This window comes from Bos indicus, chromosome 1, assembly GCF_029378745.1.
Source record: "Bos indicus isolate NIAB-ARS_2022 breed Sahiwal x Tharparkar chromosome 1, NIAB-ARS_B.indTharparkar_mat_pri_1.0, whole genome shotgun sequence".
Classification (NCBI taxonomy): Eukaryota; Metazoa; Chordata; class Mammalia; order Artiodactyla; family Bovidae; genus Bos; species Bos indicus.
In genome coordinates, this window is record NC_091760.1 from 58375714 (window position 1) to 58388256 (window position 12543).

Genomic DNA, 12543 nt, shown 5'->3' on the forward strand with positions numbered 1-12543 from the left:
GGGTCACACAGAGTCGGACGTGACTGAAGTGACTTAGCAGCAGTAGCAGTATTAACCACTTTCCTCTTCTGCAGCCATGAAATTAAAAGCTGTTTGCTCTTTGGGAAAAAAGCTATGACAAATCTAGACAGCATATTAAAAAGCAGAGACATTACTTTGCCAACAAAGGTCTGTATAGTCAAAGCTATGGTTTCTCCCGTAGTCATGTATGGATGTGAGAGTTGGACCATAAAGAAGACTTAGCACCAAAGAATTGATGCTTTTGAACTGTGGTGTTGGAGAAGACTTTTGAGACTCCCTTGGATAGCAAAGAGATCAAACCAGTCAGTCATAAAGGAAATCAGTCCTGAATATTCATTGGAAGGACTAATGCTGAAGCTCCAATACTTTGGCCACCTGATATGAAGAGCTAACTCATTAGAAAAGACCCTGATGCTGGAAAAGATTGAAGGCAGGAGGAGAAGGGGGGACGACAGAAGACGAGATGGTTGGATGGCATCACCAACTCAATGTACATGAGTTTGAGCAAACTCTGGGAGATGGTGGAGGACACGGAAGTCTGGTGCACTGCAGTCCATGGGGTGGGGCCACGAAGAGTCAGACACAACTGAGCAAGGGAACAACAACTAAAACCCCTTCCTTCCTGCACCTCTATCACCACCGTATGCTTCTCCCTATCTGTCTCCTTCTCCACAAGCCTGCCTGTATCCTCAGGCACCTTTGTAAAGGTATTTCCCCAGGTCTCACCTGTTCCTCTTTCACCATCATCCCCCACCTCCAGAACTTGAATTGGGCCTCAGTACAGTTGATTTCTCCTTGTTTTATCACTTCAGTCACAGTTTAGCTCCCTCGGCCTTCATATAGGCTGTTTGACTTTCTGGAATATTCATCCCCTCAACTTTCCTTGCCTGGCTGTTTTATGCTCTTCTTCATTTTAAACCTCGCTTCCAAAGAGCAGTTTTCCCTGATCTTCAGAACAGATCAGGCTTACCAATTACACATTGCCATGTCACCCTATATTTCTCTTAACTCATTTTATTTTATGAAATTATTTGTGATGATTAATTTAATGTCTACCTTTCCTAACAGATTCTAAGCTCTGTGAGAGCAAGATCTATGTTTCTGCAACAGAACATTGTGTCTGACACACGGCAAACACCTCCTTACCTACTGATTGACAGAAAAAGCTAGTCCGTGTTGTGAACCTTGACTTATTTTTCCTAAACAAGAATCTCAGTCCTTATGCCACTGTTTCTCACCACTCAAATGCTTGCTGTTATTTCAAGTATATCACACCAAAAAATCATGGATTTTCCCACATATACTTGCCACATCTGTTTTCCCCTCTATTTTTTGTTGCTATGGAGGAGTTCCAAGCTCAGCTCATGCACTAAAAAGCTGAGTAATGTCTTTAGTAATTCCTTAAACATTTCTGGGCTTTATTTGCTCATGTATAAAATGAAAGAATTTAATTTGAAGGTTTCTAAAGTCCTTCCTGTTTGAAAGTTCAATACTTCTTAATACTGTCAGGCATTTCTTTTATTCCACAAATAAGGAAATTACGGTTTAAGGTCGGGAGGGCAAGTAAGTTCTTAAAGATGACATAGCTAGTGATTTAAATTATATCTCATTATAGATCTTTAAATTGAATACAGAGATTCATAAGAATCTAGAAAATGGGGGGAAGGGGAGTGAGATTTTTTTTAGAAAAATGAAAGGTAACAAAATAGTCAATGCATGGAGGAAATTTAGAAAGCAAAAAGGCCACCTGATGCGAAGAGCTGCCTCACTGGAAAAGGCCCTGATGCTGGGAGGGATTGACGGCAGGAGAAGAAGGGGACGACAGAGGATGAGATGGTTGGACGGCATCACCGACTTGATGGACATGGGTCTGATTAAATTCTGAGAGCTGGTGATAGACAGGGAAGCCTGGCGTGCTGCAGTCCATGGGGTCACAAAGAGCCAGACGCAACTGAGAGACTGAACTGAACTGAACTGAACATTCAATTTCAACATCTAAGACAATACAGCCAACCAAATCAATATCAGTTCATAAAAACACAATGATATTTAAAAAATCACAATGATATTAAAAAGACAGACGAAGAAAGTTCCAGTTGGCTTATGGCCCTGTAAGCTTCAACACAATAACAACCGCAAATTCTGACAAAATATAAAAGCTATCTGAAGCCACGGGAAAGTAGAAAAAGTGAGATTCTTGAGGGGTATCAATCTTGAAAGAAGGAAAGGTTCCCATATTTATCACTTCTAGTCCCAGGAAATACTGCAGTTGGCAGGACACTGGACAGCTAAAACTCTAAGAGGAAAAAAAATCCACAGTTTTTCTGAAGAACAGAAAGATAGATTTCGGGGCAACCTTGGGCTCTTGAAATTGAGAGAGGCAGAAAGAGAGAGTTCAAATTCCTTATATAAACTGTATGCACATCTCTGGCTAATCCCAAGCCCCACATGGCAGGGCACACTTACGCCAACCAACTAAAGGTAAAAGCACTGTGATTTAAAATATTGTCCAAAAGAGAGCTTTTAGTTTGAGTTCCACCAAGTTCAATGTTTTCTGAAAAAAAAAAAAAAAATCAACAAAGTAATAGAATATAGTCCTCTAAGATGTAATAGTCACAATATAAATAAATTTACTCACTGTACAGAGAACCAGGAAATTGTGACCCATTTTTAGGAGGGGAAAAAAAAAAAAAAACATTAAAGGGAGATCAACCTCAAATTGACCCACATATTGCAATTATCAGACAAGTACCATAAAGTAGAGATTAAACTATTCTCAGTGATATGAAAGAAAACAGGCTCACAATGAATGAAGAAACAGAAAAACCTCAACAGAAAGGAAAGAAACAAGTTACAAAATAAATGGAAACTATAAAATAGAAAAATATAAGATGACCTTAACAGAAGAATAGAAATGAGAGAAGAAAGTGTTAGCAAACTTAAAAATATATCAATAGAAGTTATCCAATCTGAAGAGCAGAGAGAAAAAAAAAATAACTGGAAGAAAAAAAAAAACAAACAAACCTATGTTAGCCACAAAGGCCTTCAATGAAGTAGCAGAATGTCTAACTTAGAAAGCTGGTAGATAAATATTTGGAGAAAATAGTGATTAAAAATTTCCCTAAATTTACCAAGAAGCATAAATTTACAGATTCAACAATTTCAGTAATCCTCAAGCAGGATAAATATAAAAGTAACCATACGTAGACACATTATAAGCGGTGAGAACTAACAGAAAAAATCTTGAAAGTGGCCAGGAAAAAACATGACACATTAGAGTAAGAGGAACAGTGTTTTGAGTGTCTGCCAACTTTTCATCAGAAATGGTAAAGCAACATTTTTAAAGTGACGAAAGAAAAAAAAGTCAACCAGAATTCTGTATCCAGCAAAAATATGCAAGAATAAATATGCAAGAATGAAGCATATTCAGATAAAAGGAAACCAAGAGAACTCCTCGCCAGCAGGACTACACTATTAGTGAGGATAATAGAAGTTACTTAGGTTGAAGGGAAATAGCATCACACAGAAACTCAGAAATTCAGGAAGGGATGAAGAATATTTGAAACAGCAGCTATGGTGGAGATAGTACGTGTACCCAGAATCCTATTTTAGGAATGACTTTTTGCTCCTGCTGTTAGGAGCACTGTCAGCAGACGGCCTTCAGTTCTCACACCTTCAGAAATCATCTCAGTTATCCCAAGCAAAGTCAGACTTTACCCAGAGCAGTCCATATCTGTTGACTGATTTGGAGAATGAGGCCCATAAGACATTCTGATTCAATGCAGAGCCTCTCTGGAGCCACTCTAACTCCAGAAATTCACATGCAGTCAGATGAGGGTGTCATGATTGGGATTGCTGGCCTTTCCCCCTCTGCTGCGTTGCCCTATTTTCCAGCTGCTGCTTCCAAGAGTCCTCACTAATAAACTTTCTCTGCTCAAAACTCAACTTTTAAAGTTTATAACTATTTAAAAAAGTAATGGTTTGATTCTTAGGAGCAATTAGCATCACACAGTCCCAAGTCATTTTGTAGCCACAGATCTGCTCCCTAATCCTATTTAGGAATTTTCAAATCTGTATTGATGACAACAAGGGGAAGAAGCAAAAGTATATCCATGGTTACTACATTCTTAATCACTGTACAGATTGATTTTTCAGATACAGCAGAAAGCCAAATGACAACCGAGTTATTTTATTAACTAGCACCATTAACTGAAATACTCGTGACTTTGTTGGAAAGGAATTTACCTACTGTGGAATTCTCTGATTTGTTCCCATTTCCTTATTTCTATCCTCAACCTATTAGCATCTCTACATACAACTTCTCATCTTAGTCTGCAATTTCAGAAGAGCTTCTGTCCTCTTTTTTAAAGTGAAGCATTCCATCTATACTACAGTGTCTCTTTTCCCACATCTTCTCAGATCTTATTTTCTGTTATAAAGAAGAAGAAATAATTATCATTCCTAGGACCCAAATCCAAAAATCTCTAGAGCTTATTCTGCCATTTTTATCTCAATGTGTACTCTTTTTGTGGGATCCTCCACCATGAATAATTCACGAAACCTGGATTGTGCTATACTTCCAAGTACCAATAGAGATTTTCATCCTGTGTGTTTGCCATCTCTAGATTGAATTTAACATCTTCCTCTGCAAAGAAACTTCCCTTCTTAGCCACCAATGACTCTCAGTGATACCATGGACCTTCCTAAAATGGAAACTCAAGGGTAAGAACCCTTGCCCCTGCTTCAAAATAAAGCTTTACCAAGTACCACTCCCACTCAATGAGATACTGCTGCCACATTTTTTTTCCAAAATTTTATTTTATTATTTCCCCCAAAAGTTACAGTTTCCAAGTTCCTTTGTTTACTGATTAAGGATGCCTGAAATGCAGCCTTATTTCCTGAGATCATATAACAATCTCTGTTACATCAAGCTACAGTGCTTTCTCTCCCTGAATCATCTGCCTTTAATCATGCTGCACACCTGCTCCTCCCAATTCCTATCTTTCTTTCCCCATCTATCCAAACCTATCATTCAAGACCCTTCTCCTCCAGAAAGCCTTCAATAACTCCAACACCATTTCAAGATTGACTGATTTAAAATGTTCTCCATGTGTTTCATTTTAGCTTGATCTCTCGAATGTAGGTGGCAAATAATTTTTAGGCCCTATTCTCTCTCTCTCTCTCTCTCCACACACACACACAAACACACACACACACACACACACACATTATATATGCAATCAATAACCTCTAACCAGATTGACAAAGAGAAGACACAAATTATCAGTATGAGGGGCAAAATAAGAGATTCTGCAGACACCAAAATCTGCAGATGCCAAAAGGATTTGTTGATGTTGTTCAGTCGCTCAGTCATGTCCAACTCTTTGCAACCCCGTGGACTGCAGCATGCCAGGCTTCCCCTCCTTCCCTGTATCCTGGAGTTTGCTCAAACTCATGTCCATTGAATCGATGATGCCAACCATCTCACCCTCTATCAGCCTCTCCTTCTGCCTTCAATTTTTCACAGCCTCAGGGTCTTTTCTAATGAGTCAGCTCTTTGCATCAGGTGGCCAAAGTATCCAGGTTTCTCAGGAGGCAGGTAAGGTGGTCTGAAATTCCCATCTCTTTAAGAATTTTCCAGTTTGTTGTGATCCACACAGCCAAAAGCTTTAGCATAGTCAATGAAGCAGATGTTTTTCTCGAATTCCCTTGCTTTCTCTATGGTCCAACAAATATTGGCAATTTGATCTTTGTTTCCTCCGCCTTTTCTAAACCCAACTTGTACATCCGGAAGTTCTCAGGTCACGTACTACCAAAGCCTAGCTTGCAGGATTTTAAGCATAACCTTATTAACATGCAAAATGAGCTCAACTGTATGGTAGTTTGAACATTCTTTGGCACTGCCTTTCTTTGGGATTGAAATGAAAACTGACCTTTTCCTGTGGCCACTGCTGAGTTTTCCAAATTTGCTGACATATTGAGAGCAGCACTTTAACAGCATCATCTTTTAGGATTTGAAATAGCTCAACTGGAATTCCATCAGCGCCACTATCTTTGTTCATAGTAATGCTTCCTAAGGCCACTTGACTTCTTCACACTCAGGATGTCTGGGTCTAGGTGAGTGACCACACCATCATGGTTATCTGGGTCATTAAGACCTTTTTTGTGCAGTTCTTTTTTGTGTGTATTCTTGCCACCTCTTTTTAATCTCTTCTGCTTCTGTTAGGTCCTTACTGTTTCTGTCCTTCATTGTGCCCATCATTGTATGAAATGATCCCTTGATGTCTCCAATTTTCTTGAAGAGATCTTTAGTCTTTCCCATTATATTGTTTTCCTCTATTTCTTTGCATTGTTCACATAAGAAGTGAACATAAGAAGGTCTTCTTATCTCTCCTTGATATTCTCTGGAACTCTGCATTCAGTTGGGTATATCTTTCCTTTCTCCCTTGCTTTTCATTTCTCTTCTTTTTTCAGCTGTTTGTAAAGCCTCCTCAGACAACCACTTTGCCTTTTTTGCATTTCTTTTTTCTTTAGAATGATTTCAGTCACTGACTACTGCACAATGTTATGAACCTCTGTCCATAGTTCTTCAGGCACTGTCCACCAGACATAATCCATTGAATCTATTCATCACCTCCACTGTGTAATCATAAGGGATTTGATTTAGGTCATACCTGAATGACCTAGTGTTTTTCCCTACTGTCTTCAATTTAAGCCTGAATTTTGCAACAAGGAGTTGATATTCTGAGCCATAGTCAGCTCCAGGTCTTGTTTTTGCTAACTGTACAGAGCTTTTCCATCTTTGGCTGCAAAGAATACAACCAATCTGATTTCGGTATTGACCATTTATTAATTGCTTAAGCATGGATGTTTAAAGGATACCACACCTAAAAATTACTAAAATGTGTACATTCATAGCTATTGCAAATTAGAAAAGGAAGACTGAAATCAATGAGGACAAACACCTTCTTTCCACATTGCTTTTAATCTCTTTTTCCATCTTTTGCAAACCTGCCAAAGCTGCCATTCAACCCTCCCTTGATTTTTATCTCCTCTTGTGAATGCCTGCCCCCTACTGGAAGATAATGATAAATGGTTAAAATTAGCCCAAAGAAGAAAAAAAAAAAGGAGGATTTCTTTTCAGTAACTCATAATCTAAATATTAGCGACTTTTATAAAAGAAAAGAGTCATTTTGATGCGGACATCAAAATATAATCTGAACACAAGAAAAAAATCTAGAAGACAATAGTATAAAATAAAAAGAAAGACGTGGCGTGCGGTAAAGGGAGTTTGAGGGAAGGATACTAGATACAAGGCTAGAGAGCTTTTCTCTGCAATGGATGATTAGCATTGTTTTTATTTTTCCCTCTCAGACACTTTCTTAATAAATCTTATCCATCAACTACCACATTACTTGAATTTAAAAGCAAATAAGTAAACAAAAAAGTAAATAATTTTTTTTAATTTATATTGATTTAATGTTTAAATGGTAGTACTTTAGACATATTGGATTGAGGAAAATATTAAATTTACTTTCCTCTTTTTTTTGGCATTTATTTATTTATTTATTTTTTAATTTTATTTTATTTTTAAACTTTACATAATTGTATTAGTTTTGCCAAATATCAAAATGAATCCGCCACAGGTATACATGTGTTCTTTAATGGCATGTTCAGAGAAGTCATTAGCTCTCTTCTTTGTGAGTTTGTTTTGTCTAATAAAGTGAGTTATTTCTGTTTGGCAGTATTAATAACAAAGCAGTATTAGTAATAAAGATATAAACTCATGCCCCAAGGGCTTTACATATCATTATTCTGAATTATTTCATGGTGAATTTATCATGTCAAATCACTGCACAAAATATAATTTGCTTTTCCATATCTTTCTCTTAAATATTCTGATAACACTATAATTATAGAAGCACAAATCTCAGGGATTTGACATTGGTAGTATATCCTAGCTGTGGTTAGAAATAGTTTTAAAATCCAAACCTTTAAACTATCAAATTCAAAATTATCGATTATGTTTTAATCATGATTTTTTTTTCTTTTACCCCAAAGTCACATTGCAGCTTAACATAAATAACTCATTGTCTAGCTGACATTCCCTGCCAAATTGGGTACTGTACAGGTTTCTATAAAAACTTTCTACAACAAGATCTCAACTACTAAAAGATTCAGCTGATTTGATTTTTTTTAAATGAGTAAATACTCCATTCAGTTTATAACTACCTATTGACTTAATGGTGCTTGTTAGTGAGAAGCATAAAGACTAAGTATTGAGGAAAACTGCCTATTCAGATGTTTAGTGTTGCTTACAAATGTATATTAGTACTAGGTATGACTGTCATATACTAGTAGTATAAACTGGGACAAATTTCAACTCTCTATACCTCAGTTTCTTTGTAAGGTGGAAAAATGTCTTCTATGTCTACTTCGATGGGTTGCTGTGCTGATCAAAGGAGAAAAATTATGTGAAAGCACTCCCCAGAAAAGCTCAGTGATACAGCACAGTTACTTTACATGTGCTCACCTACATGAGGAAAAGTAGATGTTTTCCTGGAAGACGGGCAGTATTTTAAAACCCTTTATATGAGAAAAAAATAAATTTTTCTCTTTGAATTACTAAACTATAAAATTTTAAACCAAATGTTTCCTTGCAACTGCTCCCATCAACTAAAAGTGAAACCTGAAAACTCCCTCCTACATCAACTCCTACCAACCCTCAGTAGTGAAACCAGGACACCCCCACAACAGCCCCAATTTCTCCACAACTCTTGCAGGAACCTAGATGTTGAAGAGTGTGTCTTCTAATCCAGAAAGAGTTTCTGACAGCCCACACATATTAAAATAAATGCAGACCTACATCACAGACACAACACCAAACTTGTGAATGTGTTATATTTTTAAAAGTGCCTGCTCATCGAAAGTGACAAGACAGCAATAAACTTTCCTAATTTATACTGTTAACAATACAGACATAAATAGATTGGGATTATTATTTAAGTGGTTTAAGAAGAGACGAAAAGAATTCCACTTTCATCAGATGACTTGGATTGCTACTAGAAAGTAATTTATTCTGCCTTGCCCTAAAAACGTGTTGGGGGGATGAGGAAGTAGGCAGTGGGGTAAAGTAAAGATATACGTATAGTGTAGTAGGATGAAAAATAAAATAAGCGAGACAAAGGGGAAAGTAAGAAAAATAAAGTAAAGTTAATCCAGGAGGAAACTCTCCCCTCCCCCATAACTCTGATTGTATTTGCTGTGCTCTGCCCCCATAAGAAAGGCAAAGAGCGCAGGAAAAGCTGTGACCACGTTTCTCACCTGTCATTCTCCTGTCACCCTCCCAAAGAAAATTCAAACTCACCTGCAACAAAGAAGAGAGTCAAAATTAGTCGTAGCTGAAGATCAGAAGTTATCCAAGTGCAGGGCATTTCTGTTTCCTTATTTTCTGCCCTTCACTCAGCACTGTTCGTCCACACAGGTGTAAAAGGAGCTGTGGACATGGTGAGGCTCTGTCTGATTGACTCTTCCGTGCTGGATCTTCTTAGCCCATTAGCAGCTCAGCACTTCTTTCCTCCTAGCCCCTTCCTTCACCTCTATGTGTTTCAGCCAGATTAGTAACTTGGAACAGAAGAAACTTCTCTGGAACTTGACACAGCAATAGATTTCCTGTATGAAGCACTGAAGCAAAGACAGAGGAAGCGGATTGATTGAGTTATCTTTCAGCTCATTGGTCCTTCTCTCACTTCTGCTATACACAGATAAACCCTATAGTAAGGCACTGAACGTGTCCAAGACAAACTTGGTTTAAAAGGTAAAACAAGATATTTATCTATATTTGGCCCATCCCTGTAAATTTCCCAGTCATCGTAATTTTAAAAGTTATCTCCAGGTTGAAGAGGTGTACAGTCTTAGTAACCAAGCTTGAAATAAAAGATTTTTGCTTGAAAATTCTTGTGTGATTTTGGGAGTCGCACACAACTCTAGAAGCATCATAAATGTGTTACTTTCCTATTACTACTGTAATAAGTTACCACAAACTGAGTGGCTTAAAACAACACAAATTAATCACCTTACAGTTCTAGAGGTCTGAAGTTCAAAATAGATCCCATACAGATAATATCTAGGTATTGGCAAGGCTGCATTCTTTCTAGACACCTGAGAGAATCTGTTCTTTGCTTAGGGGCCACTTAGACTCTGAGTCTCGTGGCTGCATAATTCCCACCAGTGTTCTTTGCTACATCTTCTCTGATTGTAACTCTCCAGCCTCCCTTTTATAGAGACCTTTGTGATCCACGATCACCTCCCCATCTCAAAATCCTTAACCACATCTGCAAAGTCCCATTTCCTGTGTAAGGCTACACATCTACAAGTTTCAGAGGTTAGGACATGGATATCTTGTGGTAGTGGTATAGTATGGTGGTGGTGGTTAAGTCGCTAAGTCATGTCCAACTCTTGCGACCCCATGGACTGTAGCCCGCCAGGCTTCTCTGTGCATGGGGTTTTCCAGGCCAGAATACTGGAGTGGATTGCCATTTCCTTCTCCAGGGGATCTTCCCAACTCAGGAATCGAACCCAGGTCTCCTGCATTGTAGGCAGATTCTTTAGCAACTAAGCTGTGAGGGATATCTTGTAGGGGAGCATTATTCTGTCTATCACAATTTGGTATTTATTTCCATTCACTTTCATGTTTGAAGAGCTAGAATGTGTCATATGAATCAAACTACAAATAAAAACTCATCTTTAGTTGCCACACATTTGAAATTTAGATTTGCCAAAAAAATAAAAATGAAAACTGTCTTAATGTTACTAATCATATGTATTTAGATTACGTTTAGGAGGAAAAAACTCTTCTCTGTGCTAAGAGTTCCCTACTGCAAGGCAAAACTCTCCAGGAAGGGGAAGAAACCATTGCAAACAGGAAAAAATTAAACAACATGCATTTTTTTTGAAGCTAGAAGTTCCATCTTGCCTCTTGCCAAACAGTAATATATATATATATATATATATATATATATATACTTCCTCTCTGCCCCTTCTCAAGCTTTTCTTCCGGTGAGTCAGTTTGATTAAGGCAGTGAAATCAGGTGTTTGCAAACTTGGACTACTAGAAGAGGCATTGGATTGAATCTCGGCTGGATGATACTAGACAAGTTTCTTATTCGAGTCTATTACCTTCCTTTCCCATTTAATATTATATTGACATGAGCATTTTCTCAGGTCAGCAAAAATTCTTGATGATCATTCATTTTAATGCCTTTTCGATGACACAGCCAAAACCAGGCACAAAAGGGTTACATGATCTACCTGAGGTCCCAAACTGACTTGGTGACACAGTAGGGAGTAAAACTCATATTTCATGTTTGCCAGCCCTCCATTCTTTCCACTTTAACTCCTCTGGTTTGAAATTTCAGGCAACAACTTTAAAGACGCACTCATCTCAGATCTGACCACAATGTACAATCAGCGTTTTAAGAGTCAAGTGAGGGGTGTGAAAAGCCATAGAATTCTCAGAATAAAGAATCTCATAAAATTCTCAGAATAGATTTGGAGGGATGAGACCCTCTCTCCCCACTCTTATATCCCTTCCATCCCAAAATCCTATTCACCTAACCCCTCAGCTCCCACTTTGACCTCTTATGCAAAATAATAGACTAAGAGCTTGTTAGCACAACCATGCACTAAAGATATGCCATGAAAATCAATAGAATAAGAGAAATCTGTGCTTGACTAGTATATGCACGTCCCTGAAAAATATAAAGGACACAGATTCTCATTAGGTGTGCCCCTGGGGTCCCAAAAAGCAAAGCAAAAGATGGAAAGATCAAGAAAAACATACCCCTCAAGCCAGAAACTCAAACCTTTTACTCCAGCAGTCTTCCAACTCCTCTTTAATACTAACTATGAATCGGTGCACACAAGAGACAAACAGAACAATGTCATGCTGGTTAATGTTACAGTGGCCAAAACAAAAGGCCTAGTAAGCTTTGGCAAGTTAGAGCTGCTTTAAGACATAATGCCCCCAAATCTGTACTGTTGATTTATTTAAAAAATGATTTATCCACCTATAAATGCTTTTGAAGTAAACTTCTTCTAGGAAGGTGTATATCTCTTTGTCTCCAATGTCAGAGTCATGCTTAGCCCACAACTAAAACCAGTTAAGATGTTGTCATCTTGCCCTTAATATCCCTCTCCATTATATAATGGCTTTGCATGGATCTTGAATATTTACTGCACAGATTCTAATAGCCTTTTATTTCTGACACCTGTTCTCCATTGCCTGCTCTTTTGCCTCTTGGATTTGAGTCTTGACTGCCTAGAATTGAAGTCCCTGCCTGCCCTTCCTTCCTTAGCTGAAGTTTCTGGATGTGCATCCTTGCAGAAATGGGCCAATACTTACTTGCCTTGTCATTTTTACTCTCTGTGAACATTCTGGCTTAGATATGTGGGCCCTTGCCTTTGCATGTGTATATACACGTGTACACACAAACTCAAATGTGCTACTAAACACTTAGTCCC

The 12543-nt window shown here is 38.1% G+C and overlaps 1 protein-coding gene across 7 annotated transcripts in view; it reads right to left on the reverse strand.

Moving 5' to 3' along the window:
- The window catches only part of LOC109573602 (cell surface glycoprotein CD200 receptor 1), a 64185-nt gene extending 54445 nt beyond the window's left edge, over positions 1 to 9740 (reverse strand). For 4 of the 7 annotated variants that reach the window (XR_011566257.1, XR_011566255.1, XR_011566258.1 and 1 more), the window contains exon 1: positions 9389 to 9739. Coding sequence is in view for 4 of the 7 variants with exons in the window: in XM_070787861.1 (XP_070643962.1) it covers positions 9389 to 9455 (67 nt within the window). In the remaining 3 variants the exon portion in view is untranslated. Of the gene's footprint in view, positions 1 to 9388 lie in introns of all 7 variants that reach the window. The other 3 variants (XM_070787849.1, XM_070787866.1, XM_019980910.2) reach the window with 3 other exon arrangements.
- Between the last annotated feature and the right edge of the window lie 2803 nt (positions 9741 to 12543).